General features: G+C 36.1%; 1 protein-coding gene across 2 annotated transcripts in view; it reads left to right on the forward strand.

Moving 5' to 3' along the window:
* The window catches only part of GPHN (gephyrin), a 619,699-nt gene that overhangs the window by 509,435 nt on the left and 88,855 nt on the right, over positions 1-21,409 (forward strand). For both annotated transcript variants that reach the window (XM_029239205.1, XM_029239207.1), the window contains 2 exons: positions 7,355-7,447; positions 16,608-16,663. In XM_029239205.1, coding sequence (XP_029095038.1) covers positions 7,355-7,447; positions 16,608-16,663 — 149 coding nt within the window. The remainder of the gene's footprint in view (positions 1-7,354; positions 7,448-16,607; positions 16,664-21,409) is intronic.

The following is a 21,409-nucleotide window of genomic DNA, read 5'->3' on the forward strand; positions in this document are numbered from 1 at the left end:
GAGCTTCTGCAATCAAGCCCCACTGGCCTTCAAAGCCAAGTGCTCTGGGGGCTCCTATTCCTGGTGCCTTTCCCATTTTTAATTGGGTTATTAGATCTGTTTGTTTTTGAGTTGTAGGATTTCTTTATGTATTCAGGAGATTAACCCCTTATCAGATATATGATTTGCAGATATTTCTCCCATTTTGAAGTTTGCCTTTTCACTCTGTTGATAGTATCCTTTGATGCACAAGAGTTTTTAAGTTTGATGTTGTCCCCTGTGTCTAGTTTTGCTTTAGTTGCCTGTGCTTTTGTTGTCATATTCAAAAAATCATTGCCAAATCCAATGTCATGAAGCCTTTCCTCAGTGTTTTCTTCTAAGGTTTTATAGTTGTTGGTTTTACATTTAGGTCTTTAATCTTTTTTGAGTTAAGTTTTGTATATGGTGGAAGATAAAAGAGTCCAGCTTCATTCTTTCAAATGTGGCTATCCAGTTTTCCCAACATCATTTTTTGAAAAGGTTATCTTTTCCCTATTGAGTGGTCTTGATATCCTTGTCAAAGGTCATTTGACCATATACATGAGTGTTTATTTCTGTGCTCTCTATTCTATTCCGTTTGTATTAGACAGAGTTCTCCAGAGAAACAGAACCAACAGAATATATATAGGAAGAGATTTATTATGAGGAATTGACTCACATGATTATGGAGGCTGAGAAGTCCCATGATTTGCCATCTGCAAGCTGGCGACCCAGGAAAGCTGGTGTTATAATTCCAGTCCAAGTCCAAAAGGCTGCAAACCAAGGGAGTTGATATAAAGCCCATCCAAGGGCAAGAGAAGACCAACGTCCCAGGTTAAACAGGCAGGCAGAAAGCAAAAGGGACAATTTTTTTCCTCCACCTTTTTGTTCTATTCAGATGCCCAGTGGATAGAATGATGCCACCCACAATGGGGAGGGCAATATACTTTATTGATTCCACCAATTCAAATACTAATCTCATCTGGAAAAACTCTCACAGACACACCCAGAAATAATGTTTAATCTAGGTATCTCATGGCCAGTGAAGATGACACATAAAATTAACTATCAAACCATTAGTCTATTTTTCTGTCTTTATGCTAGTGCCACTCTGTTTTTCTTACTGTAGCTTTGTAATATGTTATAAAATCAGGAAGTGTGAGTCTTACAACTTTGCTTTCTTTATAATCGTTTTGGCTGCTCGGGGTCTCTTGAGATTCCATATGAATTTTAGGATGAATTTTTCTATTTCTGCAAAAAATGCCATTTGCATTTTTATTGAGATTACATTGAATCCATAGGTGGCTTTGGATGGCATGGCCACTAAGAATATTATGTCTTTCAATCCATGAACAAAGGATGTCTTTCCATTTATTTGTATCTTCTTTATAATTTCTTTCAGCAATGTTTTATAGTTCTCATTAATACCTCACTCCTTTTTATGGCCAAGTAATATTTCATTTTATGTATATACCATGTTTTATTTATCCATTCATCAATTGATGGACTGTTGGATTGTTTCTATCTTTTGACTGTTAATGAATACTGCTGCAATTAGTATTTGTGTACAGGTTTTTGCATGGACATATGTTTTCATTTCTCTTGGATTTGTCCTTGCCTTTTAAGAAGAACTGAATTTAAATAATAGCAGAGACTCCTCTGGAAGCCTAGGCTGCTCTAAGTCATTTTAAATATAACCTGTGTTTGTTGCTTTGATTAACCATAAATGAAAAATACAGTTCTCTTTCTTCAGAATCTTAAGAAACAAAACACACACTTTTCTCACACTCACCACCTTGAGAACTCTTACACACAATTTTGCAAATACTTGCTGATATATTACTAACTGAATATACAAGAGTAGTAATCAGAGGGGCAATAATCAAGGAGAACCTACTGTCTTAAATGGGGTCTTGAAATAGGTGATAGACATTTATTGATAACAAAAAGGAAGATGATAGTCCAGGTTTAGGAAAGTCATGACTGTAAGCATGGAGGTAAGCATCCATTACACACACAAAAAATGACTTGCTTAGAGGAGTCTAAGTGGGAAATAATGAGAGTAGAAGTTAGCAAGATGTCCTTCTCCATTTTATGTATTCTCTGGATGAAGTTGGTTGTATTTGATTGATATGACCTTTTTCTCTATTTACCTGACATTTCTTTCCCTCCTTAGTTCTAATCATTAATGTACTCAATCATTGACTCAGTCATTCAACAAACATTTACTGGGTGCCTTTTAAGTATCAAGCACTGTGCTTGGTACTGGGGATACAGTGATGGGTGAGATATGCTGTGACAACAAGGAATTCAAAACCTGATGGAGAAGTCAAGATAGTTTCACAAACAACCGTAATGTAATGTGGAAAGTGTACCATAACAGATGGATACAAATGTTTTAAGAATATGAAGACTAAGTACAATCCCTCCAAACCATTCTGTATCTTGTCACTAGGCAAGTTCGTAAAACGTTCCATTATCTCTGAAGAGACTTAAACACTGCTGGGAGGTTAACTTGAAGTCATTACTCTGCTTAAAAATCCTACATTGGATTCCCATTTTCATAAGATTAAGTTTAAATTCCCTCGATCCTGCTTCCATTGTCTAAAATGTCCCCTCCTTTCTCCTACTTGGTTCTTACTTCAAACTGTGAAACTCAGCATAGATACCTCATCTAGGAAGATTTTCTTGATGTTCCACAAATTGTTGGTTAGGTGGTTTTTTCTGTATGCTTCCGATATTGCCCTGATCATATATCTGTCACTGCCCATATCATACTATCTTGTAATCATATTTTTATTTTTCCATATCCCCCTCTCTCACATGCACTGTTACATGTGCATTCCTTGAGGAAATCAGCCAGGTCTTACTAGTATTTTTGTCCCCAGTGTCTAGCATATAGTAGTTTCCCAGTGTTTGATGAATGGATAAATAAATTGGTCAATGAACTAACTTTTCCTGTTTAGAGACAGAAGGCCAAAGACATGACATCTGAGCTGAAACTTAAAGGTTGCCTAAGATTCACTAGGGGGAGAAAAGAAGAAGGAAAAAAGGTATTGCTGTCCAAGGCAACATTATTTGCAATGGCATACAAATAAGAAAAAGCCCACCATGTTTAAGATGTGGCAAATCATTCTTTGTGTCAGAAACTGGACACTTGTCAAAAATAAAGTTCAATCTCAGTATAAACATTTTCAAATTACACTAGGCAAGTCTTATTCTAGCAATATAGAATTCTTAAAATAGGATCTGTGTATTATTTTGTAGCCTAATGAAGCTTGGGTAGATTGTAGCATTTAAATAACTCGCTTATAGGATGTAAAGAAAAGGGAACCTCCTCGTACACTGTTGGTGGGAATGTAAATTGGTACGGCCTCTGTGGAAAATAGGATGGAAGTTTCTCAAAAAACTAAAAACAGAACTACCATATGACCCAGCAATTTCACTCCTGGGTATATATCCAAAAAAGCAAAAACACTAATTCGAAAAGATACATGCACCCCAGTGTTCATGGCAGCATTATATATGATTGCCAAGATATGGAAGCAGCCTAACTGTCCATCAGGAGATGAACAGATAAAGAAGATGTTACACACACACACACACACACACACACACACACTGGACCACTACTCAGCCATAAATAAAGAATGAAATTTGCAGCAACATGAATAGACTTGGAGGGCATTATGCTAAGTGAAGTAAGTTAGAGAAAGACAAATACTGTATGATATCACTTATATGCAGCATCTAAGAAATACAGCAAATTAGTGAATATAATAAAAAAGAAGCAGACTCACAGATGTAGAGAACAAGCTAGAGGTTACCAGGGTGGGGAGGAAAGAAGGAAGGGGCAAGTTAGGGGTAGGGGAGTAAGAGGTACAAATTATTAGGTATAAAATAAGCTACAATCATATATTATACAACACGGAGAATATAGCCAATATTTTGTAATAACTATAAAGGGAGTATAACCTTTAAAAATTGCAAACCACTATATTGTACACCTGTAACTTATAGAACATTTAAAGCAACTATATTTCAATAAATAATTAAATAAACTCACTTATTCTTGTCATATGTACATCTTCCCAATCCAGAGTTATTATTTGAGCCTCCTCAGATTTGAGGGCTATTTCTTAGTGTTTATGTGTATGGTAGGATGGGGGTAGGGGGTCAATTATTATTGGAAACTTGCGGAACAGAGTTTTTACTTTAGTTTCCAGAATCTAATTTTGTCAAATTATGATTGAGTAGACTCTATACCTTAGGAACCCTCCAGAGTGGAATTGCACAGTAAGATATATGAGTAACTCAGGCATTAAAGGGAGAAATCAAGTCAGCTGCTACTCTTTCCTCTAAATTGGCTGTCAATGAGAACTTAGTTAATTTATGTTAAGCCACTACGATATCTACAACTGTCAGTATCAATAGTCTTTCATGCTTGGCATACTAAGTGTTCAACCTCTTTCTTTCTGGAATACAGGAATAAAAAGAGCCATGATGAGCATGTATCACTTCTCCTGGGCTACTGGCAAGGACTTAGGAAGGAAAAATAACATGTGCTAGCTGTTGATGCCATCAGTTCTTTGTAGTTTTTTGTGATGGTGGTAACACATACATAAAATAAGATTTACCATTTTAATTGTGTTTAACCGTACAGTTCAGTGACATTAAATACATTTACATTATTCTGCAGCTGTCATTACCATCCATCTCCAAAACTTTTTCATCTCCCCACACTGAAACTCCATACTCATTAAAAAATAACTTCCTATTCCTCCCTCTCCCCAACCCATGGCAACCACCATTCTACTTTTTGATACTATGATTTTGATTTTGAATATTCTGATTACCTCATATAAGTGGAATCATACAATATTTCTCCTTTTGTGACTGGCTTATTTCAGTTATTTTCACTTATTTTATAATGTCTTCAAGTTTCATCCATATTATGGCATATGTCAGAATTTCCTTCCTTTTTAAGGCTGAATAATATTCTTAAATGTACATACTACATTTTGTTTATCCATTCATCTGTCAGTAGACACTTGGGTTACTTCCACTTTTTGACTACTGTATTGTGAATAATGCTGCTATAAAAATAGTGCACAAATATCTGTTCAAGTCTCTGCTGTTAATTCTTTTGAATATATACCTAGAAGTGGAATTGCTGGATTATATGGTAATTCTATGTTTAACTTTTTGAGGAATCACCTTGTAGCTTTTTTAAACATCAGGGAAACAGAGGAAGAGCTGTACATGGAGAGTATGTAGCTATTGCCATTGTAGTAATGATTGACACTCTAAGATCTAAATTTCAGTCCTACCTTAGCCACCTGTGAAATATATGACCTTGGATAAGTTACTTACCCTGTTTAAATTTCTCTTTTTTCATCTGTAAAATGAATATAATAATGCTTTACTAGATTTTTTAAGGATTAAATGAGATTATATATGTATATGATATTACTTAGTAACTTATAAAATGCTATATAAACATTTACTAGATTAACCACACCAGCTGCCAGAAAAACTCACCTCTGGTGCTATATTTGATTATTAACCACTGTTACTGAGCTATTCCACATCCCAGAAAATTATTCTCTTAGGATCTGAACTGGCATAGCACTTATATTTTCATTCGGCACACCAGACCAGAATAGTTTCAGATAAGGAGCTACCCCAGGTAGTTTATTGTGACCCTGGACAGATGTCATGGGGCTCACTACCAGAGACTGCCTTATAGCTTCAGGTTCATTCGGGAGTTAATGTTGTATATATGAATACAAACCAGACCCTCTGGTCCTACCACTTCCCTGGTCTTACAAAGTATGGTCCATAGCTACAGAATAGCTTCAACCTCCTGGGAGTACGTACAGCTAGAATCTGCTAAGAAGTTCTCCCTTCCAATTCAGGTGTCACTTTCCTTAAAAAGAAAGAGTCAACATCACTATCACTGTGGATCAGAGTACAAAATTTAAAATCTGTCTGTCCTTACTTCTTTGTCCTGGAATCTGGAAACCAGAGGCTCTAGGTGGCTAAGAAGGACAAAGCTAAAAACGAAAAAGAAACAAACAAAAAAAGACTCATCCAGCTCTGGAAACAATGGAATTTTCTAAATCTATACAAACATCTTACGTAAATCAAGTTCTGTATTACTTACAGTCTTTGGAGAGAAGCTTGATTTTTTTTCCTCCTCCTCTTCTTCCTTCTCTATCTCCTATTAATTATTCTGTTACTTCTTTAGAATAATAACAATAGTAATAATAATAATAATAATAATGACAGATTCTGACTAGAGGATTTAAGGAATTGGTCATGACTCTTGAAACTTTTATTCTTTTTGGCACTAAATCAAACTCCTGAGCTGTAACCAAATGTGATTGTCATCCAGAGTGGATGAATAGTGGTTTGAATAGTCACTTCACACAATAGATCAATGGTGCTCTTCTTATAGTCACTAATTTTTTTTAGGTTAATAAAGCCAAAATTTTGGCTAAAGTTAAATAGAATGATAAGGAAGCTCCTTTCTTTTCTCTACTTTTCCCTTCTAAAGGAAAAAAAATCTCTAGAAATTACATGTGATCATTGTAGAAAACTTGGAAATTTTCAGAAAATTTTAGCAAAGGGTATAAAATTATACATAATTCTAACATACTGCAGTAAACAAATACTTTATATTTTCATGTATGCCTTTCCCATCTTTTTCTATTGCTCTATATACATATATCTTAACATAGTTAGGATTATACATTGTATATACAGTTCTGCATGTTTTTAAAATGTATGTCATAAGAATTTTCCTGTGTCAGTGAATATTTTTCATAAATATTACTTTAGCCTGTATAATATTTTATCATAAGGATACATCATTGTTTAAATGTATGTATTGTTAAACTTTTGATTTCTTTCCATTTCTCACTAATGTAAGCAACTCTGAAATAAACATGTACAGAAAGATTTATCCATTTTCTTAAGATAGATTTCTAGAAGTGAAATTACTGGATCAATGACTATGACTGTTTAAGAATTTACTTTTTAAAGAAAATCATCTTTGGATTGTTAAAGGATTAATGACACATCAACTTGAACACATCTTTGATGACTGTGTAGCTACTCATATTCAAATAATCCCTGGAAGCATTGCTATTAATTGACTGAATCTTAATCTTTCATTTCAGACACTAGGATGCATCTCTTCCTTCTGTCGCCTATTCCTTGGGATAGAAATCAGGAGATCTGACTGAGCCCTTATACAAGCCTTGTCAGACAAGTACCTATGTCCATCTTGTTTAGGACTACCTGTTTAACCCACTGCACTTAACATCCATATTTTCCTTCTTTTCTCTTACAGATGGAATGGGGCGAGTCCTTGCTCAAGATGTATATGCAAAAGACAACCTACCCCCGTTCCCAGCATCAGTAAAAGACGGCTATGCTGTCCGAGGTAAATATTTTGGTTTTCTTGAGTATCAACATACTCACATTGTAATTTGTTGGGGTTTTTTTTCAGATTTTTGGCTCAGCCCAGGTACCTAATGACTATTTCATCTATTTCCCCCTTGGCTGTCAAAATAATTTTATTCACAGATAACAATGTTAACCTACACCTATATATTTTCCAGCACAATCTTGATTAAAACTTTTCAGTGACAGTACTATAGTTACTTGAAAATTCTTACTTACAAATAAGTATGTAGAGGTTGATAAAGACACTGTATCATGATTTATTCTTTCGGCCTCTACACATACCAGATGGCAGACAGTCTTGGTCTGGAAGTCCAAATGTTTTCTAGTTGAAAACATCTATATGGTCCAAGAAAGAAGAGCAAACTCCCAACACAGGGATAAAGTGGGGAATTTTTTTTCTCCTGCTTTAAACTCAAACATCAATAAGGGCTTCATAGAAAGCAAGCATGAGGGAAACCTCAATTCCCTAGGAGATTCCATATTTCAAGGCTCTGAAACCCCAGATGGTACCAGCAGGTCATGCCTTTAGAGTTGCCTGGGATTGCATGAAGCTCAAAAGCAAATACTAAATAGCATTTGCCTGCCTAAAGTCCAATCTACGAAAGAACCCAAAATGAAAATGCAACTGAATTGCTTAGAAACTATTATTGGTTATTAACTCAAGGCTGGTATCATTGAAGAAATGTCTAAAAACATTTCCCAGTTTATCAGAGCTGTTAAGAAGGCCAATTCCTTTTTAATGGTCATTTATGGAGTCCCTTACTTGATTTTTGGGTTTTGGATTTTTTTTTACTCTATCTAGCTATTAAAATAAGTTCTTCTTTCTTGTAATTAAATACATTCATTGACCTCCTCCGTGTTCCATTGCCATATCTTAGCAGTATCTTTCTCTGTTGGAGACAGTAGAACAAATGGTTAAGATTATGGACTTTGAGTGGTAAAAAAGTGAGTGATAACAAAGTAAGAGTGATCTGGGTTCTAGCACCAGTTCCATCTATGTAAGTTTGAGTAAATCACTTAAACTTTTTGAGCCTTGGTTTCCTCATCTATAAAATGGTGATAATTATAACAGTATTTATCCCAACAGGTTATTGTGAGAATTAAGTGAGACTGTAGAAAGCCTTAAAGTATATGGCAAACACACACACACCAAAAAAGCACTCAATCGTTGTTTTTTTAATGTTTAATAATAGTACCTATTATTACTATTTTTTTTTATTATTATTATCACGTTTTCTTAAACCATCTCTGAAAAAAGGATAACATTTATCTAAACTGTTATTCTCATAAAATGGTGGAGAGATTAATTCCTACTAGTGTATTCTTTCTCAGGAAACTATCTTAAATGCACCTGATTCAGCTCTATCTCACAAATTAGAGTATTTCTGAAAATATAAATAACAAATCCCCAATGCCTCCTATGTTTTCTCTTCCAAATTCATTTCTTCTATAGTGTTTATTATAATGAATATTATCCAGAAAGAAATTTATTTTAGTCTTCTGTTAGCCTCACTGGCTCTTGTTTCTTATTCCCTCTAAAATGTAAATTCTGTTTGAACTTATAATTGGTAGCCATATTGGATTGCTATGAAATGATGAATTCTTACTTCCAGAGTAGAACAAACAACTACAGCAGATGAAACACCAAAAGGACAAGAAAGTCTATTTTTTATATTCTCGGTAATGTAAAGTAAGAGAAAGTGAGAAAATAAATTATATTAGGCAGAATTATTCTGAAACAGAAAGTTGTTCTGTGATTTTTAGATGAGGTAGCAGCAGCTCAATAAAAAGAAACTATTGCTTTTAGCTTTTCTAGTTAGCCCATGTGAGCCAGGAAAGAGCCTTTCCGCAACTGTAGAATCTATCAAAGAAATTTGTATATAAAATTACCATTTAGTATATCATTTATTTTGTTTTAGAGTGGTGGTGTTTTTAGTTATTTCACACACATACGCAAGCACACACACACACACACACACAAACATTTAAAATGACATCTTATGGTATAAAATGTTCAACAGATAATCCACCATGCAGCTAATTCACATTCTTTCTTTCCTGTGAAACATTGCTAGTTCTCTAAGATATGGAATGTATAACAGAGATATAACACATAACAGATAACCATCATGGATATGGTTAAATTTCAAAGTAGGAATGACTGGTTAATTATGATCAACATAATTAAGGCAGCAGAAGTCATCAGTGAACAAAAAGGCATGGTCTTAGTCTTTTCTGTGTTATAATACCAACCCCAGACAGTGTTTTGGTAAAGAATATCCTTGAGGCTATTGTTGTGGCTCTCTACCTCTCTACTTTGTATACCTTCTTCTCTCCACCCCTTCTTCCTTTACTCCCATCCTTTCTCCCCACTCCCTTTATTCTCCTTGTTTTTCTTCTCCTCTGCCTTTGCCTTAGGCCTTCCAGTAATAACCAGTGGCACCTGTGAGCATTGCTAACCCTCTAGGTGTAAAGAGGTTGCTAACTTGCTCTGGATCACTAAGCATTAGCCAGTATCCTTCAGAAACATGTGGGATAAAACTCCAAACCAGTTGGAGGATCACTTGCTTTAAGGTATGTGGGTTGAAAAATCAAGACAGTAACAAATAGCTAAAGAAATAAGAAATAGGAACAGCTTTTAAAAAATAAAGAATAGAGTATAAAGAAGATAGGAATCAAGTGATGATGTAAACTAATAAACCTAAAACTACATTCAGGAGGGAATGAATTTGAATGATGAAAGAAGAGAAAAGAAAATGAAAGTAGCATTTACCAGTTAGAAGCAATACAATAGTTTTATTCGTATTTTTGAGGAGTTATTTCTCCCTTCACACTGATTAAGCCAACCATCTTCTTGATGCATTCACACGCTCCTATAGAGATGTGGGTGCCCATTGTCTCACAATTGCTTCTTAGATGTTAATAAAGGTAAAAATATCTCAGAATACCAAATTCACTCTCTTGAAAATGTTCAATTTGAAAGGCTTATCACTTCAGAATTAGTTTGGGGATTATTTAAGAAAAGGGAAAATTATAAACAAGCCAGTAATTATTTTGAGAACCATGTGCAACAAACAATTCTGGAAAATTATATTAAGAGAAATCCTTGCCATTTAGGTTAAGTAAATATTAAAGCTTTTTCTTTTATACATTCTGATTAAATACATGCTTATGGAAAATACAGAAAATCAAAAAGAACATTTTAACCCATTATCTCACTGTCTAGCTACTATTAACATTTTGTTGTACTTCCTTCCAGTGTGTTAAAATGCATACTAAAATTCGGTATAACCTTTTTGATTTTGCGCTAGTTCTTATTCTGTCACAAAAGTAATGTTTTAGAGTTTCTGTTCTGTCCATTTAAATCCTGTTTGGCCATAGCTGGTTTTCCAACTCATTTGACAGCCAGTGGCCTTCCACTGTAGGACACTTTGGATGAAAAAGAAAGCCTTATGATATAGGAGTATTACTCATGTGAGCAGAGAGATAATTTTGAATAATTAATTTAAGTTAATCCCCAAAAGCTTAAAATAATGTATTTAAGGAAATAATATATCTTTTCCCAATACTAACAATATATGGGCATTTTTCTCCTGGAAGATGATGGTAAAGAATATAAAATGCCTTCTCATTCATCTGTTCTACTCCTTGCTCCCTGCTTTCCAGGCAGCAGATTTAAAATTCCAAACAACTCACCTGATTTAATCCCTCAGTATAACTGCAGCAAGTATTAATCCTGTTGTGCTAGTCTTGTCACCTACCCTTGCCACCACTCCAAACTCGTTCTACAATGTTAATTTTAGTATACACATAAATATCAATACTATTACCCTGTTGCCTATCATCCAGTCTTAGACAGTTTGGTTCTATAATTAGAGATAAACAGAATATTAGTCCTTCTGCCTTATTCCTCTATTGAAGAATAGAGGCGCCTAGGACCTCTGAAAGTTATGCTATCTATGGCCTGTGTTTATTCAGTCCTAACATGGAAACGATGAGGCTTTTGTTACTGAAAATAAGTGAATAGCTATAAAGGATTTCAAGAGATTTAAAGAGAGCTCCCACATGGCTGGAAAATGAAAATGAGGGATAATTCTAGGGCAAATGGCTTGAGGATGATCATTTTCTATACATTGACACAATAAATAGTTATCTAATGGTATCAATTTTATATCAACTGATATAATCAGAAATCTTCAAATAAAGACTAAAAGTGTTTTCTGGACATTAAAAAGGTGGAAGTGGGAGCAGTTTCAGGGTCTAGCATTAAGCATTATACAGTGCATTTGCTGTTAGGATTTGGTTTATATTGCTTTTATCTCTTCCTTCAAATTAAATTCTACAGTTACAAAACAGAAAAGAAAACTTATTAATAGAAATGTCAGAATTAGTGGGGGGAAAGAGTCTAAGCCTTTACAGAAATCCTTGGAATCCATCCATCTTTTCTAATGGCGTACTGTGGCTTACTTAAGTTCTTTCCAAGCTTTAGCTTCATCTGCCACTGTACCTCCACTTCTGCCCCCTCCCACCCAAGCTGGTAGAATTCATCTTGAAAATGGCAACTTTTCTTTTACCTGTCTGTTTAATAGATATTTTAAAATAAATATCAGTAAGTTAGGTAGATTGATCGTTACTTTTCTGTCTTTATAATAAATAGTTAGCCTTGGTGTTGATGTAAAATCAGGACTTCTGTTGTAGTTCACTAATTTTTTATTTCTTAAGTTTTCTCGTAGTCTGAATTTGTCTGTATTCCGTTCAATCTTACAGTGCTGTGCTCCTCAGAAAGGGTAGTCCATGAACCAGCTGCATAAGCATCAGCTTGTTAGAAATGTAGAACCTCAGGGCCTGTCCCAGACCTACTGAATCGGAATCTGTATTTTAAGATCTCCAGGTGATTTCTATGCACATTAAGGGTTGAGAAGCACTGTTATAAGGGAAATGGTAAAAATGACTCCTCCGTTGGTACCTGGGACTTTCTATAATGTTGGTTGACTGAGCCTTCCTTATCTAGCATGTTTCCCAGGTGGAAATTTTCAGGGCAAAGTGGAGAACACAGTTAAAGTGAGATATATTCTCTCCCCAGTCAGTGTACCTTCCTTGGCAACAAAGCATCTTGCTTCTTAGAATCACTTAAAGGCTCTTTCAGTTGTTGGCCTCCCTGACACTCTATATCAACCTTGCCCCGGGTTATCTCTAGCCACTCATTATATAATGACATTTGTTTGGAGCATTTGTGCAGAACACTGATATGAGCATTTTGAGTGTATGTATATTTGCATGTGTGGGGAACAGGAGACAAGAGGAAGACTGAAGAGCAGAGGGTTTCAAAAAAGAAATAAAGGAAGTGATCCCTACCTACCACACATTTATAAAATTATTTAAGAAAATTTACAAAGCACAATACTAATGTGTATAAGACAGTTTACAAACTTCCCACCTAAGTATTATGGAAGTGCCAAGTTGATTTCTTTGTTTTATCAAATATTTACTGAGCATCAGTGATGAACTAGGCACTATGCTAGACAAAATCTAAGTTATATAGAATTAAGCAGAGCAGTCTTTCTGAACATTCTAAAGATGGTGAATGTTGACTCGTATTTTGAAGAAAACAATATACACGAACCAGCAGAAAATGGAAGGCATTCAAAATACAGCATTTTGCAGTGGAAAATATTATTTATTGTTCATTCATGCATGCATCTTTCTACAAAGATTCTTAGGAGCCACACTCATTCGTTTCTTGAACTTTCGAATACTTCGTATATTGAACATTTATTGAATACCTGTTATTCAGCAGGTACTAGGAATTTCCCTGAGACAAATAAGAAAATGGTTACAAATACATTAGGAAGCCATAATTAGAGTTATTTCAGGAATACACTGTGGAAACAAAAGAAGAAGTAGGTGACTCTTGAGGGAAAGGAAGTCAGATATGACTTCCTAGAGAAGGTGACACTTGAGCTGAGTCTTAAAAGCTAAGAAGTCTTTAACCAGAAGGCAGGGAAAAGAAAAGGACACTCCAAGCAGTGAGAGTAGCATATGTTATGGAGCTGAAATATGAGTCATCTTGGTATTCTCAGGTACTCCTGAGAGTAGCTAGACTATAGGATAGAGGGAGGACGTGAACCAGAGCCTTTACACATACTGTTTTCTTTAGGTGAATATCTATGGATGAAGCATTTTCATTTCCTCTCTGTCTCTCTCCCTCTCCCTCCATCTCTCCCTCTCTCCCCATCTCTCCCTCTTTCCCCCACCCCATCTCTCCCTCTCCTTTTCCCTCTCCCTCTCCCCCATCCCCATATATTTTTGCCTGCTTAGCTCTTCCTCATCCTTCATATTCAAATCATAAATGCTTTTATCAGGGTGTCTTTCCCTGACCCTCCAGTGTAGTTCAGGTACTTTCAGTGTATGCTCTCATAAAACCGTGTTCCTTTCCTTTAGAATGGTTTTCTTAATTTGTATTTATATACAAATTTATATGTTTGTTAATGTGACTATTTGATTAATATCTATCTCCCTCACATCGGTGGCTTTAAGAGTTTTGTTTTCACCACACCCATAGAAAGACACACATTAATACATTAGACATCATAAACCAATGATATACACATACATATATAACATATACAATGCATATAAATATATATGCATGCATATATATAAACAAAAATAAGTTTCTTGACACAATTTTCACCTTTACCATGTGTGACGAGATATATTTTCTGTTCTTTTTCTTTACAAGATGATTTTACAGCCCACCTCTATTTGTGATCTAGAGTTTGAAAAACATTGCAACAGACTGACACTGCATTAGAATAGAAACAATATCTAGTTTTACTCTCTACTCTGTCCCAGCATCTAATATAACACTAAGAGCACAGAAGACCTCAGTAGAAATTTAGTGAATGAATGAAAGGAATAGAAAGCCTTAAAAGGTATTATTTTTAAAGTATGGTTATTCCCATTTTAATCAACAAGCAAACTGAAGGTTAGAGAAAGTTTTAGTAATTTGCTGAAAGTCCTGAGGCTAATAATAGGCAGAACCAGGATTCAGATTCAGCTTTTACTCTAAAACCATGCTAATTTTCCCTTGAGCAAGAAGTAAAAAGAGAAGACATCTAGGTTGCTTACGGGAGGTGGAAAGCTGGTAATATCTCTAGCAGAGAAATAATCAAAACTAAGTTTATTGAGTTTTGAGATGCAGTTAGTACAGAACTCTGAAAGATAATTGACTTTTTAATTTTCTACAGTAAGAAAATTATGATTAACTTTAAAATACTGCAAAAATAAGTGTAGGGGCAGATGAAACAAAATTGGTAAAATGTTGATAATTGTTGAAGCAGTGATTTCTATGTCTGTTTTAAATTGTTTCATTAAAAAAAAAAAAGAGGAAAGAAAAAAGAACCCATGAAAGCAGCATAAGAATACCATTGCAGGAAAACTACAGTATTCTCTTTCTTACAAGTGAACACTGAAAATACAACAGCATTCCAAAAAAACACCAGAAAGCCAAGAGTTTATTAACTGAGACAATGTCTAAAAAGCACAAGATACAACATCTAGTAAGTAGAAGACACCCAATGTTAATTTTTGTTCCTCTTCACATCAGGTTAACCAAAGCCAGCTGTGCAAAATAGTGACTTATTATAAACGGTATTGTATATATAAGGCTTCAGAAAAAATACTACTTTGTAGTCACATAAAGAAACAATAATTTTTTAAAAAAATAAATGTAATCAGGCTACATGGATTCTCTTATATCTGGCTTTCTTTCTTTCTTTTTAAAATTTATTTATTTATTTATTTATTTTTGGCTGCTTTGGGTCTTTATTGCTGTGCGTGGGCTTTTCTCTAGTTGCAACGAGCGAGGGCTACTCTTCCTTGCGGTGCATAGGCTCCTCATTGCAGTGGCTTCTCTTGTTGCCGAGCACAGGCTCTAGGCGCGCGGGCTTCAGTAGTTGTGGCTCGCGGGCTTCAGTAGTTGTGGCTCACGGGCTCCAGAGCACAGACTCAGTAGTTATGGCGCACTGGGCTTAGCCGCTCCACAGTATGTGGGCTCTTCCTGGACCAGGGCTCGAACCTGCATCCCCTACATTGGCAGGTGGATTCTTAACCATTGCACCACCAGGGAAGTCCAAGAAACAATAAATTTTATATATCCTCTCTAAAAGAGGGAAAATACTTTTTATTATTTATCAACATGACTGCAAATATGATTAAAATATTCATATAAATAGTGTTATCTTTGCTGTGTATGTGCCCCCAAACCCTTGCTGTATGCTGATTACAAGGAGATAATGGTCATGATCATGAAACTCATTAGGTATGCATTGCCTTGCCAATAGTATTGGTCTGAAATCCAATTGTATGTGAAGAAAACCCTTTTGAATACATTTATCTCCAGGAATATTTTTTCATCCAGCCATTACTATACTGTATATAGAAAAAAATTGGATGAGAAGTTTTTTCCGTCTCAAGTCTGAAAGTGTTTCTTCCAATTAAAAATAAACAGTCAATGGGAATTGTGATGCAGCACCGCCTGTGTATTTTGATTTAGAAACAGAATTTTGATCCATCATAAAAAAAAAAAAATACTGTATTGGAAATTCAGGGACTGGGGTTTTAGTCCTAGCTCTACCACTAGCCAGAACTTGTTAAAGGTACTGAACCTTTTCTACCTGAGTTTCTTCATTCTGTAACTCATTTCCTTCAAGTGTCAAATGAAGAAAAGAATATATGTTCTTCCTACTTCACTTGCTACTTCATACATATGTCTCCATGAGTGTGTACACACATATAACACATACATACCCATTTATTTAGGACGATAGGCTAAAAGAACTTCCTATTAAAAAGTGCAAGAGTGGAAATTATGGAACAACAAGAAAACTATCTCCAGAGACACCAAGAAAAGGCACGACCTGGACCACTACTGTTGGTTCTTGTGAGTTGTGGATACCGAAGATCAAACTAGTAATAACAAAGCCCTTTTCTAAACTAGGAGATCAGAAAAGTATTCCACTTTCCTGAAGCCTTAGCTGATCATTTGAGTCAAGTTTTAGAATTCCAACACTAGGTTCTTATTCTTTGCTATAGGTCCATTCTGATGATTGTTCTTGGTTCTGTTCATCTCACAGCTGCCGATGGCCCAGGAGATCGTTTCATCATTGGGGAATCCCAAGCTGGTGAACAGGTGAGATTCATAAGCCTGAAAGGCCCTAAAGATTTTAGTTTCATGGACTTTGGGCTTCTAATTCTAGACTTCTGCCATTGTTGTAATGGAAATCTTAGAGAAGGATTAGACAGGTTATCAAAGAGATGAAAGGATGGTTCCCATGAGAAAGAACCAAATGAATTATTTCTTAACTGAAAGAATCTGCATCTATTAATATACAGCATGATGTTACTGGTATGTCTCAGATGACATGCCGCACAAGCATTTTCCAGCCCTGTGATTGGATGAATCTTTCTTCTGGTATAAACATTAATGTTTGAATAGAGCTAAAATTTCTAAGTGGTCTTTGCAGAGTTTTCCCCAACTCGTGTTACATACAGGGAAATTTAGAAGAAGCAGATTATTTAATCTTTCTAGCTAATCATTTTGATTAATTTTTCTCATCAGGGAGCTAACCAGAGAACAGGTATTTCTTAATAGAAACGAAGCACTGATGGGCCATGGTCGAAGTACAACAGAAGTCCTCTTAATTAATGCTTTGGATACCAGTAATTGGTCATTTAATTGGAAATAAGTTACAAGTGGGAAATTATCTTTTACTTTTAAAATAAATGTAAATGTAACTTAAATAAATGAACATTTATTTGTCAGTAATTTGATGGAGAGCTAGGCTTTTTTTTTTTTTTTTTTTTTTTGCAGTACGCGGGCCTCTCACTGTTGTGGCCTCTCCCGTTGCGGAGCACAAGCTCCGGACGCGCAGGCTCAGCAGCCATGGCTCACGGGCCTAGTCGCTCCGCGGCACGTGGGATCTTCCCGGACCGGGACACGAACCCGCGTCCTCTGCATTGGCAGGTGGACTCTCAACCACTGCGCCACCAGGGAAGCCCTAAGGCTTTTCTTTTAATAAGTATCTGCTATTTGAACTTCTCTTATACCCAAAAGGCATTATATGTGATTTCAAGTTTTAGTTTCTTTAAAGTGGAAAAAAATTTAAGGCCTTTGCAAAGTATCTAAGTATAGAAGCCTTCTAGATTTTTATTATATTTTTATAATTTTTTTTACAGTTGCTTCACCCATACCTAATTTGACATCAGTTCTTTTTAGCAGCCTTTTTTAAATGAGTTTTTCCAAAGGTTTAACTTAATTTTTATAGGAAAAAAATAACTCCTTTTACACTCATATATCATTGGTTTGTGTAATATTTATTTAAGTAACTTAATTCAGTAGCAACTATTGCCACAAACTGGTACAAACAAGTTTGGGAGCAAACTCGGTTGAACCTTAGGTGTACAAGAGAAGAGTCTAACAGTTTCAAACAAAGTGTCTGTAGGCATCATTACGTTCAATAGGAAATAGAGAGCATATGTTAATCCAGTGAGTTTTGAAAGTTGGTTAAAAGAGCACCTTCCTTATTGACTAGAGGCAAAGGGAAAACCAACGCACTTTTCTCTTCTGCTACCACCAAACACTCATAAGGATTATATAAAAATAAAGGAGGGGGGCTTCCCTGGTGGCGCAGTGGTTGAGAGTCCGCCTGCCGATGCAGGGGACGCGGGTTCGTGACCCAGTCCGGGAAGATCCCACATGCCGCGGAGCGGCTGGGCCCGTGAGCCATGGCCGCTGAGCCTGCGCGTCCGGAGCCTGTGCTCTGCAATGGGAGAGGGCACAACAGTGAGAGGCCCGCGTACTGCAAAAAATAAATAAATAAATAAAATAAAGGAGGAAATAAATAAATAAATAGGGCAGTTTGAGCAAAAGCTATATCCCACGCCTTAGCATGTACTCCCATATGTGCTAAAAATAGAGAGGGGTTGAGGAAGTATATAGGAGAAGGATGGTGCCAATGGTGGTAACCCTAGCTGCCTCACCTCTACATCCAAGCATTGAGGAGTACTGTGTACAGGTCTCTGAAGCTAAGCCTGACACTGTAGTAATTAGATCCTTGTCCATGCTGTGCACAGGCTGGTTTTGCTCTTCATGACTGTTTTCCTGACAAAAAGAACAACTAGACCTAGGTCGCTTTTTTATAAATAACTTGCATTATGACCTCATAACTTACTTGACCTCTTGGTATGTGTATCCATCAGCAATGGACATACAAAGCATCCATTTTTTTTAACAAAGCCCCAAAATATCAATTAGTCAATGAGTACTTCTCTGATCTTCAACTGAGTCTATCTAATATTTATCAAACATACCTACTGTTTGTACCAAGAAGCACTGTGCTAGGTTCTAGGAATATAAAATAGATTAATACATGATTACTACTCTTAATAGTTTACATATAGTGGAGGAGACAGAGTATAAACAACTAAATATAATACAATATATTAAGTGTTAAACTGATGCTCTCAGTCATGTGCTATGGAGCACAATAGAGAGGTTGAGCATTTTGTCCTAGAAGGGCTAGGCAGATGACATTGGAGCTGGGCCTAAGAGAGTTTTACAAAAACAGAAACAGAAATGAAAAAGGAACATTCCAAGCAGAAAGAACAGTATAAGTCAAGACCCAGTGGTGTTTGAAAAATTGCATGGTATTAGGAAATTGCAAATCGTTTGTGGTAGTTACAGCCTAGAATACTTAGGCATAGGTAGCAGATTGTTAAGAGCCTTATGGACCCTTAAACTTTATTTACTAGTTAAGACTTCCAACTGATAACAAGGAGCACAAGAAAAGTTGTGAAATTAAAAAATTGCCAACTTCTTGTAAGTTCTCATAAAATTTTGATGGGAAAAAAGATCAAAACTATATAAGAAAACAGGGTTTTTCCTCAAGTTACCTGTGATGTACTTTATCTATAACTGATGTATCATACACATACACTCTTTACAGCAATCTCAGGGATCTTGCAAGAGCCAAATTGCTCACTTATTGAAAGTAAATACACTTGAGCACCAGGGGACCATTGCATACACTGAGACAGTTATTTACAACATGGTTTATTGGTGTACCAAAATACTTAGCCTTAAATCACTTATAGTTTGGTCCTATTGGTTAACATTGGACACTTTCAGTTGTGTAATTATGAAGTGCTATCATTGGACAAAGTTCAAAAAATCCAACTCAATATCTCTATTAAGGAAAAATCAAGATCTTTATAGTTTTTACTTTATATAAAGTATATAAGGTACCTATATCAATAAAAATAAAAAAAAGAGTTGGTAGTCTTAACAATCTAATGGAAGTACTTTATTTATTGCTAGAGTTTTTCCAGTTGATTCAATTCAATTGCAGTTTATATGTCTACTCTAAGTAGATATATAAATGTCTTTATATATCCAGTAATATCTTTTACATTAGATTTAATATAAGTGAGCTGGTGGGAATCCTTCACCTACCATTTAGAATTACTGGTTTTGGAGAGGAGCCAAATTTTTTATTTAGCAGCCACACAGAAACACTTCTTTAAATTTGGTTTAAGCCAAGAAGCAGAGAAAATTACAGGTATAGCCACAGTAAAGCTTGAAGTAAATTTACATAATATGGTTCATTGAATCAGACTAAACTGAGGGAGGGCTCCAGGCTAGCACACATCAGCTTAAGAAGCAACTACCCTGAAACTCACTTTGGGAATCACTTTCTGCCTTAGCCAAAAAGGCACTTTCAGGGGAAAAGAAGGACTTCTTTAGACCTACATTAAATATTTTTATTGCACAGTCTCAGAAGATAGTTTTGACATTAGCACCTCTACTAAAAAACACATATATCAAAACATTAATGCTTTTCATCAAAAATCACTGCACTGCAAAATGGTCATGTTTAGTGAATTAAGAGATGCACCAGATAATAAGTAGTATCTGGGGTTGAAAAAAAATTAATGCATTGAGGACTTCCCCAGTAGCGCAGTGCTTAAGAATCCACCTGCCAATGCAGGGGACACGGGTTCGAGCCCTGGTCCAGGGAGATCCCACATGCCGCAGAGCAACTAAGCCCACGCCCCACAACTACTGAGCCTGCACTCTAGAGCCTGCTAGCCACAACTACTGAGCCCGCGTGCTGCAACTACTGAAGCCTACGTGCCTAGAGCCCGTGCTCCACAACAAGAGAAGCCACTGCAATGAGAAGCCCACGCACCGCCACAAAGACGCAATGCAGCCAAAACTAAAAATTAAAAAAAATTAATGCATTGGGCCCTAGGCTTTTTTTTTTAATTCTATGCATTATCTTGGTAGAAAATTACATTAGAATGTAACAATTCCAAATAAGCCTGAAATGTGTTTTGTTTTGTTTTTCTTGCGGTACGCGGGCCTCTCACTGTCGCGGCTTCTCCCATTGCGGAGCACAGGCTCCGGACGCGCAGGCTCAGCGGCCATGGCTCACGGGCCCAGCCGCTCTGCGGCATGTGGGACCTTCCCGGACCGGGGCACGAACCCGTGTCCCCTGCATCGGCAGGCGGACTCTCAACCACTGCACCACCAGGGAAGCCCTGAAATGTCTTTTTGTCAAATAACATGATAAGGGGATATAAAGTATGTAGTTCAATGCCAGATTTGATCCCAAGAACCATTCTCCAGTGACTTGTGGGAGAAAATCAGTGAGAACACCAGAGTTGTAAACCAAGAAGGATTACATGGTTCATGTAGTTGTTGTGGTAATGAGACCATGCATACTTATTCATTCATTCTGGAAATATTTATTGACTACCAACTTTGTGCCAGACACTTTCTAGGCTTTGGGATGGTAGAGCAATAAATATGTCTGGAAAGAGGGTGATTAAAGATTAATGAAATGACTCTACCCAAGATATAGACAGGATTAGGGGA

Source organism: Monodon monoceros, unplaced genomic scaffold (genome assembly GCF_005190385.1).
Source record: "Monodon monoceros isolate NGI ecotype Baffin Bay Population unplaced genomic scaffold, NGI_Narwhal_1 Super_Scaffold_21, whole genome shotgun sequence".
In the NCBI taxonomy this organism is placed as follows: Eukaryota; Metazoa; Chordata; class Mammalia; order Artiodactyla; family Monodontidae; genus Monodon; species Monodon monoceros.